The sequence below is a fragment of the Taudactylus pleione genome, unplaced genomic scaffold (genome assembly GCF_031769625.1).
Source record: "Taudactylus pleione unplaced genomic scaffold, aTauple2 ptg000195l, whole genome shotgun sequence".
In the NCBI taxonomy this organism is placed as follows: Eukaryota; Metazoa; Chordata; class Amphibia; order Anura; family Myobatrachidae; genus Taudactylus; species Taudactylus pleione.
In genome coordinates this window covers 3430826-3454476 of record NW_028284597.1, presented here as the reverse complement: position 1 = coordinate 3454476, position 23651 = coordinate 3430826, and the positions used below count along the sequence as shown (strand labels likewise).

Below are 23651 nucleotides of genomic sequence, written 5' to 3'. Positions count from 1 at the left end.
TTTTGCCAACATAATTAAGTTGACAAGGACAAGTGATGATTTAAATCACATAGCAACTATCACAATTGAGGTGATGACTAATCTCTTATTTCCTACTGGTCGCAGGGTTAAAAAATGATGAACCTATATTCAAGTTTTGACAGTTCACACAACCGCGACTTTTAAAAACTAAATTTTTTGGCATCAGCCAGGTGGTAGATTTTATCGGCCCAATGTCAGATTTAGTTATTACATCCTTGATATTACTGCTCTTTTTGTAACAAAAGAGTGGCTTCTCCTGGCATAAGTGCCCTATGGTTTCATCAGACTGAATAATATGCCAATGTCTCAGTATGATATTACGAATATGAACAGAAGCAATGGAGTAAGTGGAAATAAAAGTTAGTCTGTTGTTCTGGTCACTGCACTTGCTGTTCAACAATGCACTTGATTGCGTAAGTCCACTACAATGTTTGATAGCGTCATCAATCTCTGTCACAGAGTATCCTCTGTCAAGGAATCTGTCACCCATTTGTTTTAATGCTGTAGGATGTTCGGAAGCATCAGAGATGATACGTACCACCCTAAGCAATTGGGACAAAGGTTTCAGCCATATTGGATGGAAACTATCTGCAGCCAGTAACGTGTTTTTGTCTGTCGGTTTTCTATATAACCTAGTACATAACGAATCATTACTGATGTATACACAAACATCTAAGTAATTAATCATTAACTCACTGTAGGCTATGGCGAATTGAATGGTGGTTGGTAGAGAGTTAAGTTTATCCACAAATTTGGTCAGCAGTTCCAAGCCACCAGTCCACACCATAAATAAATCCTCTATATACCGAATGTAAAAAAATATATTTTCTGAAAAAGTGGGGTCTGCCATGATATGTTGTTTCTCATACATATGCATATATAAATTTGCATAGGCGCGGGCATTGTTTGACCCCATAGCAGTACCTCGTTGTTGTAAATAGAAAGAATTTTCAAACAAAAAATAATTTTTACGTAAAACTAATTCCATAAGCAAAAGCAAAAATTCTGTTGGAGAACCATTATAGTGTGGACTGGTGGATAACAAACTGCGAACAGCATCTAAGCCATCTTGACGGGTAATGTTGGTACATAAGCTTGTAATATCAAGCTTGACCAACAGACTGGATTCAAGGAGTGGTCTCAAATGATTCAATTTATTGATGAAATCAGTAGTATCCCATAAATAAAAACAGGTGCTCTGAACAACAGGCTGTAGCCAAAAGTCTGTAAATTGAGAGAGGGGTTGACATAGTGATCACATAGTGATCTAACTAAGGTCTTATGTATTTTGGGTAACACATAGATTATAGGAATCCTGGGATGTGTTTGAGTAAGAAAATATGAGGTAGGTTCATCGATCCAATTGTTATTCAAACCCAGGTGGATGATAGCATCTTTTTTTATAAACATATGTAGGACCGTAAGTAAGAAGTTTATAACAATCCTCATCAGCAAGCTGTCTTGTTATTTCCAATAAATAATCTGATTTATTAAGAATCACTATACCACCCCCCTTATCAGAAGGGTGGATAGTGATCCCCATATTGTCACTCAAGGATCTGATAGCCAAATATTCTTCTTTACTCAAATTTGAATATGAAATTTTCTGTTTATTCATAAAAGGTATTGTATCCCTTTTAACAAGTTTGATGAACGTTTCTATAGAGGCATTTAAGCCTGGCGGATCAAAGGTACTTTAAATTTATAAGTGGTGACAATACTAGTTTTGAGAAATGAACCTTGAGTTTTAAAGATCCATGGAAATAATAAAGTTCAATTTCAAAATCAAAGGAACGTTGCCTGAATGTCCTCACAAAGGACAAACCCCTAGATAACACCAACAACTCGGCTGTATTGGGTTTATAGTCAGACAAAATTAAAGACAACTACTTCTTCTGGCCTCTTTGGGCAGGGTTTTTGCTGTTTGGATTTTCTAATGCCTCCATGTCTACAGGGTTTTTTCCTGAAGGAGTCATCTTGCCCTTTAAGAAATGGGTAGACTGCGATTGGTCCGAATCGCTGGTTAAGGTATGGGTATCTACCTCAGAAAACACACCTCAGAATATCCCCTGCTGGGTATATAAGGATATTGTGTAGTATTGTGACTTAGGCTCCTGACGAAGGTGGTTGTGGTGGTTGTGGTACACCGAAATGGCTGTCGAGTCTGCTTCTGATGAGTATTACATGGACTATTGGTGTTCTATTTTTGTGCTTTGTCATCCTGAAACACACATTATATATGGATATGCTGATACCCTTGTGATTACATTTTTGCATATATAAATGCTTTTTTGATACAGATGTGATGGCTGTGGACTTTCTATTTTACATGACCTTGTATGTGCCAATGCACTCCATCTTTTATTTACAGTTGTGCTGCAAGTCTGCTAATGTGCAATATATATATATATATATATATATATATACATACAGTCAGGTGCATAAATATTGGGACATTGACAGAATTTTCATATTTTGGTCTCCATTCACCACCACAATGGCTTTGAAATGAAACAAACAAGATGTGCTTTAACTGCAGACTTTCAGATTTAATTTGAGGGTAATTACATCCAAATCAGGTGAACGGTGTAGGAATTACAACGGTTTCTATATGTGCCTTCCACTTTTTAAGGGGGCAAAAGTAATGGGACAAACTAAACAATCCTAAATCTAACTTTCACTTTTTAATACTTTGTTGCAAATCCTTTGCAGGCAATTACAGCCTGAAGTCTGGAACGCATAGATATCACCAAATGCTGGGTTTCATCCCTGGTGATGCTCTGCCAGGCCTCTACTGCAAATGTCTTCAGTTCCTGCTTGTTCTTGGGGCATTTTCCCTTCAGTTTTGTCTTCATCAAGTGAAATGCATGCTCAATCGGATTCAGGTCAGGGGATTGACTTGGCCATTGCATAACATTAAACTTTTTAGTCTTAAAAAACTCTTTGGTTGCTTTTGCAGTGTGCTTCAGGTCATTGTCCATCTGCACTGTGAAGCACCGTCCAATGAGTTCTGCAGCATTTGACTGAATATGAGCATATAATATTGCCCGAAACACTTCAGAATTCATTCTGCTGCTTTTGTCAGCAGTCATATCATCAATAAATACAAGGGAACCAGTTCCATTGGCAGCCATACATGCCAACGCCATGACACTACCACCACCATGCTTCACTGATGAGGTGGTATGTTTTGGATCATGAGCAGTTCCTTTCCTTCTCCATACTCTTCTCTTCCCATCACTCTGGTACAAGTTGACCTTTGTCTCATCTGTCCATAGGATGTTGTACCAGAACTGTAATCGCTTTTTTAGATGTTGTTTGGAAAACTCTAATCTGGTCTTCCTGTTTTTGAGGCTCACCAATGGTTTACATCTTGTGGTGAACCCTCTATATTCACTCTTGTGAAGTCTTCTCTTGATTGTTGACTTTGACACATATACACCTACCTCCTGGAGAGTGTTCTTGATTTGGCCAACTGTTTCTTCTGTCATCCACCACAGTTGTTTTCCGTGGTCCTCCGGGTCTTTTGGTGTTGCTGAGCTCTCCGGTGCGTTCTTTCTTTTTAAGAATGTTCCAAACAGTTGATTTGGTCACAGCTAATGTTTTTGCTATCTCTCTGATGGGTTTGTTTTGATTTTTCAGCCTAATGATGGCTTGCTTCACTGATAGTGACAGCTCTTTGGATCTCATATTGAGAGTCGACAGCAACTGATTCCAAATGCAAATGTCACACCTAGAATCAACTCCAGACCTTTTACCTGCTTAATTGATAATGAAATAACGAGGGAATAGCCCATACCTGTCCATGAAATAGCTTTTGAGTTGATAGTCCCATTACTTTTGGCCCCGTAAAAAGTGGGAGGCACATATTGAAACCGTTGTAATTCCTACACCGTTCACCTGATTTGGATGTAATTACCCTCAAATTAAATCTGAAAGTCTGCAGTTAAAGCACATCTTGTTCGTTTCATTTCAAAGCCATTGTGGTGGTGAATAGAGGCCAAAATATGAAAATTCTGTCAATGCCCCAATATTTATGCACCTGACTGTATATGTGTGTAAATATATATATTTATTTAATCTCTCTATCTCCCCCTCAGTGTCCCTGCTCTCACCCTACCTATAATCCCTCATCGGTGTCCCAGCCTTCTCCCTCCCTGTAACTCCTCTCAGTGCCCCCGACCTCACGTTCCCTGTAACTCCCCCTTACCATCCCCGTCCTCACCCTCCCTGTAATTCCCCCTCAGCATCACTGACCTCACCCTTCCTGTAACTCCCCTTCAGTGTCCCTGACCTCACCCTCCTTGTAACTACCCCTCAGCATTCCTGACCTCTCCCTCCCTGCAACTCCCCCTCAGCATTACTGACCTCACCCTCCCTGTTACTCCCCCTCAGCGTCCCCGACCTCACCCTCCCTACAACTCCCCCTCAGCATTCCAAACCTCACCCTCCCTGTAACTCCCCCTCAGTGTCCCCGACCTCACCCTCCCTGTAATTCCCCCTCAGCGACCCTGCCCTCACCCTCCCTGTAACTCCCCCTCAGCATCCCTGTTCTCACCCTCCCTGTAACTCCCCCAGTGTCCCTGCTCACATCCCCCCTGTAATTCCCACTACATCCCCCTTAATTTCTCTATACTCACCATTTGCAGCATTACTGCCAATCACACTATCACTCACACACAATAACCCACAGTGTTACCATCACACACTTACCCTGGCATTCACACTAAAGCTGGGCATGCACGGTCAGAAAAAATGCCTGTCAGACCAACAGACATTTTATCTTGCAGCCTGTAATCCTGCTATAGCTCACAATATATGGCCCAAGATATCTGCGCTCCTCTCCTGGGGAGGAAACATTTCCCTGTTCTTCCCATTGAAGGAACAGAGAAATGTCCATCACTCGGCAGCGGCAGAGCATACACTGCCCTATGCAGCCGACTTGTAACTTCAAAATATCGCTTTAGACAGACATGCTAAATGATCCAGCATGTCCGACCAATCGATATTTTCGGATCAGTCGCTTGCAAACACTGTACAATTATCTGGCTGATCCGCCGATAATGGATTGGCCAGGTAATTGTATAGTGTCTGCCCAGCATAAGTAACACAATCACCGTCTGTGCTCTCCATAACACAAAACAAGCAAGAAAGAGGGGCAGAATGGAAACAAAGACATAGGGGCCTAGTCATCATCGAAGGCCGTATGGCCTCAGATGATGAAGTTTTGAACTCACTGCGAGGGATATTTAAGTATTGAACTCGCAGCTGGGGAAAAGTGACACCGGAGCAATTCATCATTACCGAAAAAGGTCACGAGATCGTGGTGTCTGATCCCCAGCGCCCAAGCTCAACAACAGAGAAAGGAAGCCTGGGTTGGAATATGGAAAGGGGGGGTGCTGAGGAGAGGGGAGGAGAGCCGTGGCCCCTCCTCTGCCTCCAGCCAATCCAGTAAACTGAGTCACTCTGGGGGGAGGAGCTGAGGGGAAGAGAGAGGAGAGCACGGCTCCTCCTCACCCTCCAACCATACACAGATCCTGAGTTACCCTGGGAGAGGAGCTAAGGAGAGGGTAGGAGAGAAGAGAGGAGAGCGCGGCCCCACCTCCCCCTCCAGCCGGGAACAGACTTTTCACTCTGGAGGGAGGCACTGTGGAGAGGGGAGGAGAAGAGAGAGCGGCCACTTCTCCTCCTCTGGCCGTGCCCTGACTGTCATTTAACAATGTGTGCGGTGGTCAGGCAGGGGCAGCGGCACTGGCGTTTGGCTGCGCAGCAGTATGTAATGAGTTAGTTGTGACTCACTGTAATGCCGGCGTCTGGTGGGGACATCGGTGGGAGATTGCGCCCTTACAGCTTGGCACCGTACCTGGCTGCGTACCTGGCATAATGGGCCGGTGCTGAGTCCAGATGATTAAAACAAAATGACTGAGCTACTAATTAAGTCACCTGTACTCAAGCATAGATATACTTAAAACTTGGATTGTAATGGCAGAGTTTAGGAAATTGTGTTTTAGATGGTACAATCGTGCATTGCTGTAGCTTTGTTGAATGTCCATGTTTAGCAATTTGTATGCATGTTGGTAACAGTGTGCGAATTCTAATAAAACAAGTAACCACATATCCAGCACCTCTCGCAATCCTGTCATTTCCATCTGAAAAATATTTCCAAGATCAGACCCTCTCTCACCCAAGATGCTACTAAAACCCTCATACACTCACTGGTCATCTCCAGATTGGACTACTGTAACCTTCTCCTATCTGGCCTCCCGAAGTACCATCTCTCTCCTCTCCAATCTATCCTCAATGCTACTGCCTGGCTCATCTTCCTCACAAAACATTCTACATCCACCTCCCCACTCCTACAAGCCTTCCACTGTCTCCCCTTCCCCTTCAGAGCCCAATTCAAAGTTCTTACACTCACTTACAAAGGCCTCACCCATTCCTCTCCCATTTACATCTCTGACCTCATCTCCCTTCACTCTCCTGGCCGCCCTCTTTGTTCAACAAATGCACGCTGCAGTCATCGGGAAGCCGGCATCACCCCACCCACCCACAGCGGCTACAGGGCAACCGTCAACCTCCATGAAAGCAGGAGCCGCTGAAAGCAAACCAGAGCTACAGCAGTGTCCAGCTGGCGGCACCCCACCTCCTCCTTCCCGCTGTTGCTGTGTCCCTATCACTGTGGCCAGTACCTGACTGTGTGGGGGCAGTTCTATGACAGACTGAATTTAATAACTACAAAAATAATGTCAAATTTACTGTTGAACAGTCTGCATGGTGTATGTCTTGTGTTTCCACTTACCAAATCAATGCTGCAACTTTCTCCCACATCTTCCTCCTCATCTTTGTGTGGTTTCCTCCAGGTGCCTTGTTTCCTCCCACAGGTTGCGTATGCGATCCCAGCACATGAAATGCCGAATTTCAGAATCCCAGTACTGAAATCCTGATGCATGCTGGTAAGTATCCTACCCCTAACCCACCATTCCTGCAGCTTACCACTAACTCCTCCCCCCCGAAGTTGAACGCCAACCCTCCCCCCCCACTGCAGCCTAACGCTAACTCTACCTCCCGCTTCCTAACCCCAACTCTACCTCCCGCTGCCTAACCCCAACTCTACCTCCTGCTGCCTAACCCCAACTCGACTTCCCGTTGCCTATGCCTTAGTACACAACCCTAACCCCTAAAGCTAACCCTGATTCTAACTCCTGTCGGGATTCCAGTGCCGGGATTCTGAGCAGCGGCAATGTGTGCTCCAAGTTGTTGACTACATTCCCCTCACACATTCCAAAACCTACTATACTATATATTCTATTTGTGGGGTGGGAAATGTAGACCGCACTATCCCCAGGGCTTAAGCACATCTTGCTGCATGGGAAAGGCAGCTTGTTAAAAGGTGAAGACCTCAAGTTCTAATGGTCTTATCATCTCTCTACTGCTACTGCTCTAACATAAACAGTATGAGATCTAAGAATAATGTTATGTAACAAGAGTAAATAAAATAAGGATACAATAAAATTAAATTATGAAATGTAATGAATTAAACAACCACTAATATCACCAATGATGTTTATTTATTGGTAAGATGTTATTTGATAAGTGGCCGATGGTGTTATTTGACAATGCAGCAAGGTGACGGCCTCGGCCCAAGCTGATCTTTTCATCACCTTCTATGGGCACATTCCAGATGGATGACAGAACGTGTGCTACAACGAGCTGTAGTCTTGATCTAAAGGGAATTCAATTAAAGTTTCAGATCATTAATTCATAGGAAGAATTAAACGTTTATGTTTTAACAATAGTGAGAATACTCTAAAAATAACAGCAATGACAGGGAAGTTGTAACCAAAATACAATTCCCCAAAGAGTTCTAATGAAAAGTATGTAATGAGTCTAATGACATAGGGCTCTATTTACTACAATCCGCATATTGAATGCGGATTGTAGTGTGATATTACCGAGTGAATTCGCATTGCGAATTCCGGCAATATCACAGGGATTTACTATAAATCCCTTGCAGGGACAGAGCTTGCGATAAAGCTCTGTCCCTGCGGATCCCATCCGCACTCTAGTCGCGGTATTTTCGGAAAAAATACCGCGACTAAGAGCCCGCGCATGCGCCGACCCACCGTCGCTACTACCCCCCCACCGACGCTAAGCCCCGCCCCCCGGTGCTAAACCCCGCCCCCCGCGATCGCGGACACCCTTTTTCACTTTATTTTAGTAAAAATAATGTTAATAAATAGAGCCCAAAGTGTGAGCAATCAGAGTTTCAGTTATGTAAAAAAAAAAGTCATTTTTATCTCAACTTTTAATTTCTAATCCAATGGGATTGTGTTACACAGTACATGGAATCCATAGGAATATATTTTTTAATTTGTCATCCAAAGGGATCTTCTTAATTTTTAAGATTTATCTACAGGAAAATCTTTTTAATTGGTAGTCACATTGCTTTTTTTTCTTCTTGTAATTTATAGGGACTCTTCCTAATGTGTAATCCAAAAGAAATAAAAAAAATGCTATGAGGTGCCATTCCGGTCAATTAATTTCCTATTGATTTCAATAGAGTATCTCCATTGCAACAAATGGGCCATTGAAATGTCCATTGACAGGAATTGCAAAAATACAGCACAATGTTGGTATAACCAATAGGATATACAGATACAGGGTCAAATGGTCTCTACCCAGCCTGTTGTCTTATTGTACCATCCCACCCCCACTGATGAACCTGAATAAAATGTAGATGATAAATTAATAACCCATCTTTGAAGCCCATTTAATGCACAGACTATTAAATTGGATATCTACTATACATGAGCTATCAGATTATGGGACTGTTTTATACAACACATACCTAATTGAGTATCTGATTTATATGCTAGCCACCAGATTGGGGTCTTCTTAGTATACTAACCACCAGATTGGGGTCTGCTTAGTATAGTGGTCACCAGATTGGGGTCTTCTTAGTATACTGGCCACCAGTTTGGGGTCTGCTTAGTATACAGGCCACCAGATAGGGGTCTGCTTAGTATACTGACCACCAGATTAGGGTATGCTTAGTATACTGGCCACCAGATTGGGGTATGCTTAGTCTACTGGCCACCAGATTGGGGTCTGCTTAGTCTACTGGCCACCAGATTGGGGTCTGTTTAGTCTACTGGCCACCAGATTGGGGTCTGCTTCGTATACTGGCCACCAGATTGGGGTCTGCTTCGTATACTGGCCACCAGATGGGGTCTGCTTAGTATACTGGCCACCAGATTGGGGTCTGCTTAGTGTACTGACCACCAGATTTGATTCCTTATACATGCAGATAATCTCTAACTTGGGATATCTTATTTGGACACAGGATTTTTTTCCCAAATTGAGAATAAGTGAGCTCATCACTACACCTGAAGGTTCTCCTGAGTATTTGGGACACTGGACCTCATTCAGAGTCGGTCGTAAGCGGCCGCTTGGTCTTACCCAGCGATGTTCTCAAAACAGCGCACGCGTAAGTTTTGCAATGCGTGTGCGCAAACTTGCTGTTGCGATCAGAAATTTTTCTCTCCTTCAACTTGGCCAGGTCGTTAGTTTGATTGACAGGTTGAGGCGTTTGTGGGTGGTAACAGGGGAAGGTGCTTGTAAACGGGGGAGTGGAGATCCGAATGCAGGTGTGCCTGACTATGCAAACGGCTTTTTATGGGAGTGCATAAATAACTAAGTAGTGTCATGGCACATGTGACATGGGAGGTTTTTACACTGACTTGATCGTAGTGCTTAAGAGAGGGTATGGTCAACCTTAAGCTCTACGACCAGCTCCGATTGGTCCCGATGGTCTCGATTAATCCTTATATGCCCGGAGATGACGTGTATTGCGAACGAGAAGGGGGCGTGTTTTTAGTCTTACGGCCGCATCCTCCCCTTGCCCGTTCAGCTAACGATCCCATCTTAACAACGCAACTTGCGAGCGCTTCATTTGCATATCTGGCCCCTTTTCCCTTACGACCGAGCGGCCGCAACGACCGACTCTGAATGAGGTCCACTATCCCTAATAGATCTTGTTCTATAAAACTGTCTTTTAAACCCCACGGAGCGGTTAAGTGTGGATATGGTGTACTCATCTACATATTATATAACTATACCTGTGTGTACTGAAGAATTGTTATTGATATACCAAGATCTAATTATATATATATATATATATATAATTGCAATACAAATGCTAATATACAGTAGTTACAGTTATGGAGAAATTAAGATCCGCAATATATATGTGACTGAGAATTTTTAAATGAAGGAGTCCTGCATAGTACTGACCAGAATGGACTCTTTTTAGTATAGTAGCCAAAAAGGAAGGAGGGCCCTGCTAGAGAGAGCTTACAATCAACAGGGAACAGATTGAAGTAGTGGCACAAAGGGGCGACATGAAGAGGGTAAGGATTTGGGGAGGAGGTGGGATGGGTAACTACTCTCATATTTTACTACAAGCATAGCTTCTGTCTAAAACATTATAATGAATAACTAGATATATTATATATTATTGGAATATATCAGTTTTTCCAGTTTTATCTGGAGGTTTTCATGCTTATGGTCACATTTCTTAGTTTTATATATTTAGCTTATCTAATGGACCTGTCCACTCCTGCACACAATAAATGTATGACTGACAATTATTATTATTTAATTTACAACTATAATGGACTAGGGACCTCATTCAGAGCCGCTCGCTGCTGGCGGGCGCTCGCTCTGAATGTGGACGTATTTTCATTTATTTTTTTCTCCGGCCGCTCGCAAAGTTGTGGGAGACCACCCACAGCTTGTGCGAGCGGCCAGGAGACCGCCGTCGCGATAATCACGACCATTGGGCTTGCGATGAGACCCTGGTGTAGGGTCTAGCTGCAGCAAGCCCGAGTGGACTCCCTGCTCTAATAGAGCAAGAAGTCCACTACTGACATCAGTAGTGATGTCAGTATACCCTCCCAACAAACGCCAGGCGTTCCTAAGGGAACACCTGCGTTTGTCCGGCCACCCCCCCTACCTGCCCACAAAATGGGGAAAGCTGTCAATCAACATCAAGAGCTGCCCTATCTTGTTGCGAGCCCCATAGCGACTGATCTTCAGTCACTCAGCGGGCTCGCACAAGCGCACGCCGGACGCAGTGCATGTGCAGGGCATTAACATCGAGCCGCTTGCAAGCAGGTCTGAATCGGGCCCTATGTTTCTGCCAGGTCATTTCTATTACAAGAAACTGATTTTTCCTTTTTCCAAATGGTGTATAAATTATGATACACGAGGAGTGATATGAGATGCAAATGTCAGTGTAATAAGAATTACATTGGTAAGTAGTGGGTTAGGGGGAGGGTTAGGGTTAGGCCCTAGGGGGGAGGGCTAGGGTATGCCACTAGGGGGATGGTTAGGATTAGGCACTAGGGGGGAGGGCTAGGTTTACAGTGCCTGGTTGTATAAATGCTAAGTCAAAAGGAAAGTGAAAGCAGTCACAATAACACAGAGCACTTACGGTATTGCCAGATGTTTCCTTAGCATAGAGATCACAGGGGGCAATTTATGCCGCAAACCCCTAAAAGAGAAAACAGACACCATAGTACCTAAATTACTCCATGAGAACATTATACAAGTTAATGAGGCTGACTCACATTATTGGGACACTGGGCCTCATTCAGAGGCGGTCGGAGGATGCAAGCGGTCGCTCAGAAACTGGGCGGCCGCTTGCATCCTGACCGCCCGTCTCTGTTTCGGTCGTTAGGCTGTGGGTTTACACCCACAGCTCTAACGACCGCTAGGGTGATGGTCGCGATGGTCGTAGATCATCGCGACCATCGGGGCTTACGACGAGACCCTAGGGTAGGGTCTCACTTGTCGCAAGCCCCGGAGGGCTGCCACCCCCCGGCCCGCCTTCCAAACGGGGCGAGTTGTCAATCAACATCGACAGCTCGCCCCCTTTGGAAAAAGACCCGCTACGACCGGCGCTGTTGGTCGTAGCGGGTCTCACGCATGCGCACGAAGGAGCCAGCTCCCTCGTGCGCATGCGCACTTGACAAACATCGAGGCGGCCGTGCGGTCGTAGACCGTACGGCCGCCTCTGAATGAAGGTCACTGTCCTCCTCATTTTATACTCATCAGTTATTCTATATTATTATACAGGAAAATAAATATATTACAATGATAGTTAAGTAAAATGTAATATGCTCTATGATAGTTACTGAGATGCAAAGATTAGTATATGAATGGGATCCATAACTAGATATTATGTCAAAGCTGTAACTAGACATTGTGGTCCCCACACACACACACACACACTATGTTATATTGTGATATTACTGTTAGTTTGCAACACTGGAGGGGCCATGGCAAATTATACTGTACCAGTCCGGTCCTGGGGCTCTTGGCTGTTATTATTGTTTGTCCCCATTTTGTGTGTTTAAATGCTGGAAGGTATGTACATAGGGCCTGATTCAGCTTGGATCGCAGTTGATAATACGCATGCAATCAGCCGATTGTTACGTTCTGTGAATGCGTACGCATCACTCTGTGCCTGCAGTCCACTGCGATCAGGACTGCGATCACAGAGGCTATGCAGACCCATCGCAGAGTGATTGACATGAAGTGCCGTTTGTGGGTGATGATGGGGGGTGATCGGGGACATGCTGGCGTCCCAGTGCGTTTATGCGCTGTTTCAGGGGAGTGCATAAATTAGTCACAGCGAAGCCATATGCAGCCTTAGGCCTCATAATGTGCGTCAGGGGTGTCTTAAGAGAGGAGGGGTCCCGTGTGCACTCTCCGTGCGGGGGCCCCTCCTCTCTCCCCGGTGGCCAGCAGCCGACTGACGTGGCTGGCCAGCCACCGGAGCATTAGTAGACTCTGGACATTAGAGTGTGTCCGGAGTCTACTGCGCATTCGCAGAACACCGGGATAATGGCCACGGCGGCCATTTTCCGGTGCTCTGAATAGCACTGACCCCCGATGCAGGACCACGGACAGGTAAGTTTAAACTGATATGGGTGCAGGGTATGCAGTGTGGGGCCCCCCTGGACCCGGAGGCCTGTGTGCTCCGCACACACTGCACCCATTATAGATACGTCACTGACATGCGTGGCTGTTACCAATTTCTGAGTAAGGTCAGGGCTTGTGCAAGTGTGTGTACGGGTCCGATGGTACTCGTTTGTACTGATGGTTTCACTGTTCTGCTGAGTATTATGGATGTGCGTATAGTAAAGTGGGCATCCTTATGTAGTACTGAGTTTGCATTGCGATCGCAGTGGATTAGCTTGTTATCGCAGTTGAACTGCGTGTGTAAGTAGTATTGCGATCCATAGTGAATCAGGCCCATAGATTTAACAACACAATTAAACTCAATATATTATTCTCTGTAGTACACCATTTCCTAATAATAGAGGCTGGCAGTAGTGTCCTTACATTACATTACTGACATGAAATCTGTTGTGTAGATGAAAAATATCCCCATGGTGTAAAGTAATATAGTATAATATATGTGGTTCCAGTGAGTCCCTGATTGCTGCATACATGCTATACATTTTTTATATTAGCTTTACTATAGTTAAATGGTATAACTGTCAGTATGAGGACACTTTGATATGTGTAACCTATTTACCTGCTGAGACTGTGCACTGGAATCCAGTGTGTCAAAGTGACACTCACACTGGGCCCTTCTATGTAGGATACTGGCGCCCTGCACGCCCAAGTTCCAACTTCCAACAAACAGCTTCTCTTGGAACTGTGGGAGCTGAGGAGAGATGTGATGACATCTCTCCCGTCCCTGCAGACGGATCAGGAGGCGGAGCAACCTGACAGTGACAGGAAGGGCTGTAGCTACAGTAAAATAGTCAGGTGCACCGTTACTAATACATAGCAGCGGGCGCCCAGTGGCATATAGTGATTGCGTCGGGCAGCCGGTTCCACCCTCAGGGCATTTTAAACCCTAGTTACGGCCCTGTTATGGTATATGATGGACATTTAAATAGAACTAGCTAAAAATATTTCATAATAATCTATTCTTATCTATAACTAACACTGTTTTTCATTATGTTCAATTTTCCCATTGTTACATATTGTTCATGCGATATCAGCACAAAGTACTTACGTCTATCTCATAAGAACAATGCCCCTGGAACTGAGCCTGTTGTCCTTCCAGTCCGGCCCTATGGAAAATAATACAGAAATAGTACAGTTACTATTGTGTCTGGTATACAGTATGTTGAGCAACAGTTATTCAGTGGATTATAGCTTGTAAGTATAAACCACTATTTGTTCCTATTGTTCCCAGGTCAGTCACTTCCTAACCCTAATCTGCATTCCAGTCCTATGTAATTTACACCCCTCCATTATAGCATACCCCAAGGCAGTCTTTTTTTAAAATATATATTGCACAGCTGTAAAGACCAGCATATGTACACACGTCCCAACTGTCCCAGCATGGTAACTTGCGGGGTAACTACAATTTGTATTGCTGCGATAAGCTGTGATGTAGATTGTTCGTCCACAACTATGATAAATAGACCCCTTACACTTTTAATTACATGGCACAAGAATACCTGGAGGACAATTCTCAGCTGAACATTGATTTTTCTGGCGCCTTCAGGGATCTTGTGGGCCAGACTCAGATGGTGCGCCTTCACCTGCAGGAGGAAGGGGGCAGCAGAGAGTTAGCTACTGGGCATCGGCACACTCAGAGAAAACAGGGAGAGAGGAGATTATGGATGGGTAACCTACGTGTCCTCACACAGACATGTAATACCACAGGTGTAGCTTTTATGACTGATTGAGCCTGTACTAGATATTTTTAACATATTTTAATTGGTAGCTGAATTTCTAATAGAATTTCAGTATTTACGTATATAATACTACAATGGATGACAAGATATATTATATACTGTATAATTGTAATACATTTGTTGGACTAGTTTTATATGGAGGTTTTTCATGCCTTTGTTCACATTTCTTTGTGTTCTATATTTAGCTTATCTTATTGAACATGATTCAATTCAGCACACTGTTAAGTCGGAGAATGGCGATTCTCTGACTAAGGTGCTGGCCGCACTTTTGTCGGGTTTCTCCTCGCACCCCCAGGAGGGTGCGAGAAGAAATCCTTTAGTCGGGCCAAACATCAGGCTTAATTAATTAGCTCTGGTAGCTCCCTCCTGGGGTTATTCATCATCGCTTTGATTTAAATCACGGCCATGGACTTGTTCACTACCAATTATATTTATTTCATTTACAACATATAAGATGTAAATGTCAGTGTAATAAGCATTACATTGCATGACAAAGAAATATATAAATACTAGGACATAAGGAAAAGGTAAGTAACCACAATGACACTGAAATCACTTACCTCAGGTATTGCTAGGTGTTTTCTTGGCCTAGGGATCACGGCCTCAGGTACTGCCAGGTGTTTTCTTGGTCTAGGGATCATGGCCTCAGGTACTGGCAGGTGTTTTCTTGGTCTAGGGATCACGGCCTCAGGTACTGCCAGGTGTTTTCTTGGCATGGGGGCCACAGGGTGCAGTTTATGCAGCGAAGCCCTAAAAAGAGAAAACCGACACATTTACATCTAAAGGACTAGATGACAATGTAACATTAGCTAAGATTAGTACAATATAATAATGTACCCATAGCTATATATTATGGTGTATTATGATTAACATTTATATAGTTATAGCTAAAAATACTTCATCACAATCTATTATTATCTATAAATTACACTGATTTTCATCATTTTACATTTCTATCCATAAATCACATTGTTACTTATTGTTCATGTGATATCTGCACAAAGTACTTACTCAGAGCGTCTCATAGGACCAGTGTTACTGGAACTGGGGGCTTTGTCCTTATGGGCTGGCTCTATGGAAATGAATATAGAAATAGTACAGTTACTACATCTGGAATATGTTTTGCATTAGTTAGTCATTGAAATATAGTTTGGAAGTGTAAACCCCAATTTGTTCCTATTGTTCCTGGGTCAGTTGCTTCATTTGCCTTATCTGTAACTGTAAAGACCAGGATATGTACATACCTCCCAACCACCCAGCATGGTAACTTGTGGTGTTACTACAATCTGTATTGCTGCGATAAATGGTGATGCAGATTGTTAGTGCACAACTATGATAAACCGACTCCTCAATCTTTTCATTATAAGAAACAAGAATACCTGGAGGACGAGGGTCTTTCAGCTGCTCTTTGTCTTCTCTTGCAGCCTCAGGGATTTTGTGGGGGGCACAAACACGGTTCCTCTCCACCTGCAGGAGGAAGGGTAAACAGCGGAGAGTAAGTTATTGGGCACTGGCACACTCAGAGAAAACAGGGAGACAAGAGATTATGGATTATTATTTCCATATATTTAGGTTACCGGGCTATTCATCATCTGGGGTCCCAAGTGGACCACCTATTATTCAGCAAATTCCAAAAACGGAAAGTTTTAGAGTTTGCTTCCGAGAACAAGCACCATCTTTCAGATTTCGGAGTTTGCTGAATACCAAGGGGATCCTATTGGACCCCTGATGATAAATGGCCCGGTAACTTAAATATGTGGAAACTAGCATTTCCGCATGGTTACTAGGCCATGTATCGTTTGATGAATAGGTCCCTTAAACTTTTAATGACACGGTACAAGAATACCTGGGAGACGAGTCTCAGCTGAACATTGATTTTTCTGGCACCCTCAGGGATCTTGTGGGCCAGACTCAGATGGTGTGCCTTCACCTGCAGGAGGAAGGGTGACAGAAGCGAGTTAGTTACTGGGCACCGGCACACTCAGAGAAAATAGAGAGACAGGAGCATATGGATTGGTGACCTATGTGTCCTCACACAGACATGTAATACCACAGATGTAGCTTTTATGACTGACTGAGCCTATAGTAGATATTTCTTACATATTTTAATTGGCAGTTGAATTTCTAATAGAATTTCAGTATTTAATTATATAATACTACAATGGATGAGTAGGTATATAATATATAATTGGAATAAATTAGTTTTACTAGTTTTATCTGGAGGTTTTTCATGCCTTTGTTCACATTTCTTAGTTTTATATATTTAGCTTATCTTATTGGTCGCGATTCAATTCAGCGCACTGCTAAGTCAGAGATCGGCGGTTCTCGCCACTTAACATGGGTGTTTAGTTGCGAGAGCCAGCATTCTCCAACTAAAGTGCCAGCCACAAGGCTGTTAGCGCACTTTTGTTGGATTTCTCCTTGCACCCCCAGGAGGGTGTGAGAGGAAATCCTTTAGTCGGGCTAAACATCAGGCTGAATTAAAAAGCTCTAGGAGCTCCCTCCCGTGGCTATTCATCATTGTTTTAAATTGAATTGCGGCCATGGACTTGTCCACTACCAATTATTTTTATTTAATTTACAATTATAATGGATTAGATTTTTGCAAGATCATTTGTATTACAAGAAACCTATTTTTCCCTTCTCATATTGTGTATAAATTGTGACACTTGTGGAGTAATATAAGATGTAAATGTCAGTGTAATAAGCATTACATTGTATGACAAAGATATATAAATACTAGGACATAAAGGAAAAAAGTAAGTAACTACAATGACACTGAAAGCACTTACCTCAGGTATTGCCAGGTGTTTTCTTGGCATAGGGACCACGAGTTCAGGTACTGCCAGGTGTTTTATTGGCATAGGGACCATGGCCTCAGTTATTGCCAGGTCTTTTCTCGGCATAGGGACCACAACCTCAGGTACTGCCGGGTGTTTTTTTGGCATGAGGACCACGGCCTCAGTTATTGCCAGGTGTTTTTTTGGCATAGGGACCACGGCCTCGGGTACTGCCAGGTCTTTTCTTGGCATAGGGACCACAGATGACAATTTAGGGAGCAAAGCCCTAAAAAGAGAAAACAGACACATTTGCACCTAAAAGATTCCCAGAGAATGTAACAATAGCTAAGATTAGTATAATATAATAATGTACCCATAGCTACATATTATGGTGTATTTTGATTAACATTTATATAGTAATAGCTAAAACAATACTTCATAACAATCTATTCTTATCTATGAATTACACTGATTTTCAGCATTTTACATTTCTATACATAAATCACATTGTTACTTATTGTTCATGTGATATCTACACAAAGTACTTACTCGGAGTGTCTCTTAGGACCAGTGTTACTGGAACTGGGGGCTTTGTCCTTATGGTCCTTATGGGCTGGTTCTATGGAAAAGAATACAGAAATAGTACAGTTACTACTATATCTGGTATATGTTTTGCTTCAGAGTCAATGGATTATAGTTTGGAACTGTAAACCCCTATTTGTTCCTATTATTCCTGGGTCAGTTGCTTCCTTTGCCTTATCTGTAACTGTAAAGACCAGCATATGTACATACCTCCCAACCACCCAGCATGGTAACTTGTGGTGTTACTACAATCTGTATTGCTGCGATAAATGGTGATGCAGATTGTTAGTGCACAACTATGATAAACCGACTCCTCAATCTTTTCATTATAAGAAACAAGAATACCTGGAGGACGAGGGTCTTTCAGCTGCTCTTTGTCTTCTCTTGCAGCCTCAGGGATTTTGTGGGGGGCACAAACATGGTTCCTCTCCACCTGCAGGAGGAAAGGTAAACAGCGGAGAGTAAGTTATTGGGCACTGGCACACTCAGAGAAAACAGGGAGACAAGAGATTTTGGATGGGTAACCTTCGTGTCCTCACATTGGGGCCTATTCATCAACCGATAAATGGCCCGGTAACCATGCGGAAATGTTTCCATATATTTAGGTTACCTGGCTATTCATCATCTGTGGTCCCAAATGGATCACCTGATTTTCAGCAAACTCCGAAAACTGAAAGTTTTACAGTTTGCTTCCAAGAACAAGCACCATCTTTCAGTTTTCGGAGTTTGTTGAATACCAAGGGGATCCTATTGGACCCCTGATGATGAATAGCCTGGTAACTTAACTTAAACTTAACTTAACTTAACTTAAATATGTGGAAACTAGCATTTCCGCATGGTTACTAGGCCATGTATCGTTTGATGAATAGGTCCCTTAAACTTTTAATGACACGGTACAAGAATACCTGGGAGACGAGTCTCAGCTGAACATTGATTTTTCTGGCACCCTCAGGGATCTTGTGTGCCAGACTCAGATGGTGTGCCTTCACCTGCAAGAAGAAGGTTGACAGCAGCGAGTTAGTTACTGGGCACCGGCACACTCAGAGAAAATAGAGAGACAGGAGCATATGGATTGGTGACCTATGTGTCCTCACACAGACATGTAATACCACAGATGAAGCTTTTATGACTGACTGAGCCTGTAGTAGCTATTTCTTACATATTTTAATTGGCAGTTGAATTTCTAATAAAATTTCAGTATTTAATTATATAATACTACAATGGATGAGTAGGTATATAATATATAATTGGAATAAATTTGTTTTACTAGTTTTATCTGGAGGTTTTTCATGCCTTTGTTCACATTTCTTAGTTTTATATATTTAGTTTATCTTATTGGTTGCGATTCAATTCAGCGCACTGCTAAGTCAGAGATCGGCGGTTCTCGCCACTTAACATGTGTGTTTAGTTGCGAGAACCAGCATTCTCCAACTGAAGTGCCAGTCACAAGGCTGTTAGCGCACTTTTGTCGGATTTCTCCTTGCACCCCCAGGAGGGTGTGAGAAGAAATCCTTTAGTCGGGCTAAACATCAGGCTGAATTGAAAAGCTCTAGGAGCTCCCTCCTGTGGCTATTCATCATTGTTTTAAATTGAATTGCGGCCATGGACTTGTCCACTACCAATTATTTTTATTTCATTTACAATTATAATGGATTAGATTTTTGCAAGATTATTTGTATTACAAGAAACCTATTTTTCCCTTCTCATATTGTGTATAAACTGTGACACTTGTGGAGTAATATAAGATGTAAATGTCAGTGTAATAAGCATTACATTGTACGACAAAGATATATAAATACTAGGACGTAAAGGAAAAAAGTAAGTAACTACAATGACACTGAAAGCACTTACCTCAGGTATTGCCAGGTGTTTTCTTGGCATAGGGACCACGGGTTCAGGTACTGCCAGGTGTTTTATTGGCATAGGGACCACGGCCTCAGTTATTGCCAGGTGTTTTATTGGCATAGGGACCACGGCCTCAGTTATTGCCAGGTCTTTTCTTGGCATAGGGACCACAACCTCAGGTACTGCCGGGTGTTTTATTGGCATAGGGACCACTGCCTCAGTTATTGCCAAGTGTTTTTTTTGGCATGAGGACCACGGCCTCAGTTATTGCCAGGTGTTTTTTTGGCATAGGGACCATGGCCTCGGGTACTCCCAGGTCTTTTCTTGGCATAGGGACCACAGATGACAATTTAGGGAGCAAAGCCCTAAAAAGAGAAAACAGACACATTTGCACCTAAAGGATTCCCAGAGAATGTGACAATAGCTAAGGTTAGTATAATATAATAATGTACCCATAGCTACATATTATGGTGTATTTTGATTAACATTTATATAATAATAGCTAAAACAATACTTCATAACAATCTATTCTTATCTATGAATTACACTGATTTTCAGCATTTTACATTTCTATACATAAATCACATTGTTACCTATTGTTCATGTGATATCTACACAAGGTACTTACTCGGAGTGTCTCTTAGGACCAGTGTTACTGGAACTGGGGGCTTTGTCCTTATGGTCCTTATGGGCTGGTTCTATGGAAAAGAATACAGAAATAGTACAGTTACTACTATGTCTGGTATATGTTTTGCTTCAGTTAGTCAATGGATTATAGTTTGGAACTGTAAACCCCTATTTGTTCTTATTGTTCCTGGGTCAGTTGCTTTCTTTGCCTTATCTGTAACTGTAAAGACCAGCATATGTACATACCTCCCAACCACCCAGCATGGTACCTTGTGGGGTAACTACAATACATATTGCTGCGATAAATGGTGATGCAGATAGTTAATGCACAACTATGAAAAACCAACTGCTCAATTTTTTCATTACAAGAAACAAGAATACCTGGAGGACAAGGGTCTTTCAGCTGCACTTTGTCTTCTCTTCCAGCCTCAGGGATTTTGTGAGGGGCACAAACATGGTTCCTCTCCACCTGCAGGAGGAAGGGTAAACAGCAGAGAGTAAGTTACTGGGCACTGGCACACTCAGAGAAAACAGGAAGACAGGAGATTATGGATGGGTAACCTACATATCCTCACACTGGGGCCTATTCATCAACCGATAAATGGCCTGGTAACATGTGGAAATGTTTCCATATATTTAGGTTACCGGGCTATTCATCATCTGGGGTTCCAAGTGGACCACCTAATATTCAGCAAATTCCGAAAAAAGGAAAGTTTTAGAGTTTGCTTCCGAGAACAAGCGCCATCTTTCAGATTTCGGAGTTTGCTGAATACCAAGGGGATCATATTGGACCCCTGATGATGAATGGCCCGGTAACTTAAATATGTGGAGACTAGCATTTCCACATGGTTACTAGGCCATGTATCGTTTGATGAATAGGTCCCTTAAACTTTTAATGACATGGTACAAGAATACCTGGGGGATGAGTCTCAGCTGAACATTAATTGTTGGAGCACCCTCAGGGATCTTGTGGGCCAGACTCAGATGGTGTGCCTTCACCTGCAAACGGAAGGGTGACAGCAGAGAGTTAGTTACTGGGCACCGGCACACTCAGAGAAAATAGAGAGACAGGAGCATATGGATTGGTGACCTATGTGTCCTCACACAGACATGTAATACCACAGGTGTAGCTTTTATGACTGATTGAGCCAGTAGTAGATACTTCTAACATTTTAATTGCCAGTTGAGTTTCTAATAGAATTTTAGTATTTTATTATATAATACTACAATGGATGACTAGATATATTATATATAATTGGAATAAATTAGTTTTACTAGTTTTATCTGGAGGTTTTTCATGCCTTTGTTCACATTTCTTAGTTTTATATATTTAGCTTATCTTATTGGCCGCGATTCAATTCAGCGCACTGTTAAGTCAGAGAATGACGGTTCTCATGATTTAACATGGGTGTTTAGTCGCGAGAACCAGCATTCTCCAACTAAAGTGCCAGCCCAAGGTTGTTAGCGCACTTTAATCGGATTTCTCCTCGCACTCCCAGGAAGGTGCGAGAGGAAATCCTTTAGTCAGGCCAAGCACCAGGCTGAATTGAAAAGCTCTAGGAGCTCCCTCCCAGCGCTATTCATCATCACTTTGAGTTGAATCATGGCCATGGACTTGTCCACTATCAATGATTTTTATTTCATTTACAATTATAATGGATTAGATTTTTGCAAGATCATTTGTATTACAAGAAACCTATTTTTCCTTTCTCATATTGTGTATAAATTGTGACACTTGTGGAGTAATATAAGATGTAAATGTCAGTGTAATAAGCATTACATTGTATGACAAAGATATATAAATACTAGGACATAAAGGAAAAGGTAAGCAATCACAATGACACTGAAAGCACTTACCTCAGGTACTGCCAGGTGTTGTCTTGGCATAGGGACCATGGCCTCAGGTACTGCCAGGTGTTTTTTTGGCATAGGGATCACGGCCTCAGGTACTGCCAGGTTTTTTATTGGCATAGGGAACACAGCCTCAGGTACTCGCAGGTGTTTTATTGGCATAGGGACCACAACCTCAGGTACTGCCAGGTGTTTTATTGGCATAGGGACCACTGCCTCAGTTATTGCCAGGTGTTTTTTTGGCATGAGGACCACGGCCTCAGTTATTGCCAGGTGTTTTTTTGGCATAGGGACCACGGCCTCGGGTACTGCCAGGTCTTTTCTTGGCATAGGGACCACGGATGACAATTTAGGCAGCAAAGCCCTAAAAAGAAAAAACAGACACATTTGCACCTAAAGGACTCCATTAGATTGTAACATAGCTAAGGTTAGTATAATATAATAATGTACCCATAGCTACATATTATGGTGTATTAAGATTAACATTTATATAGTAATAGCTAAAAAAAAATACTTCATAACAATCTATTCTTATCTATAAATTATAATAATTTTCATAAATTCACATTTCTATACATAAATCACATTGTTACTTATTGTCCATGTGATATCTGCACAATGTACTTACTCAGAGTGTCTCATAGGATCAGTGTTACTGGAACTGGGGGCTTTGTCCTTATGGGCTGATTCTATGGAAAAGAATACAGAAATAGTACAGTTACTACTATGTCAGGTATATGTTTTGCTTCAGTTAGTCAATGGATTATTGTTTGGAACTGTAAACCCCTATTTGTTCCTATTGTTCCTGGGTCAGTTGCTTCCTTTGCCTAATCTGTAACTATAAAGACCAGCATATGTACACACCTCCCAACCACCCAGCATGGTAACTTATGGTGTAACTACAATTTGTATTGCTGTGATAAGTGGTGATGCAGATTGTTAGTCTACAACTATGATAAACAGACTCCTCAAACTTTTATTACAAGAAAAAAGAATACCTGGAGGTTGAGGATCTTTCAGCTGCACTTTGCTTTCTCTTGCAGCCTCAGGGATTTTGTTGGGGGCACAAACATGGTTCCTCTCCACCTGCAGGAGAAAGGGTAAACAGCAGAGAGTTATGCTGGGTACACACTTGTCAATCAACTGATCGGCCAATATA

At 42.6% G+C, this 23651-nt stretch overlaps 1 protein-coding gene across 1 annotated transcript; it reads right to left on the bottom strand.

Moving 5' to 3' along the window:
- Positions 1–20231: 20231 nt before the first annotated feature.
- LOC148518945 (uncharacterized) lies at positions 20232–22568 on the bottom strand. Its single transcript, XM_088476793.1, has 5 exons — positions 22499–22568; positions 21557–21640; positions 21023–21110; positions 20643–20712; positions 20232–20379 (listed from the first exon to the last, which is right to left on the bottom strand). Exons 1-5 carry the CDS (start codon positions 22535–22537, stop codon positions 20232–20234), a joined length of 429 nt encoding a protein of 142 aa, XP_088332919.1. The 5' UTR covers positions 22538–22568.
- Between the last annotated feature and the right edge of the window lie 1083 nt (positions 22569–23651).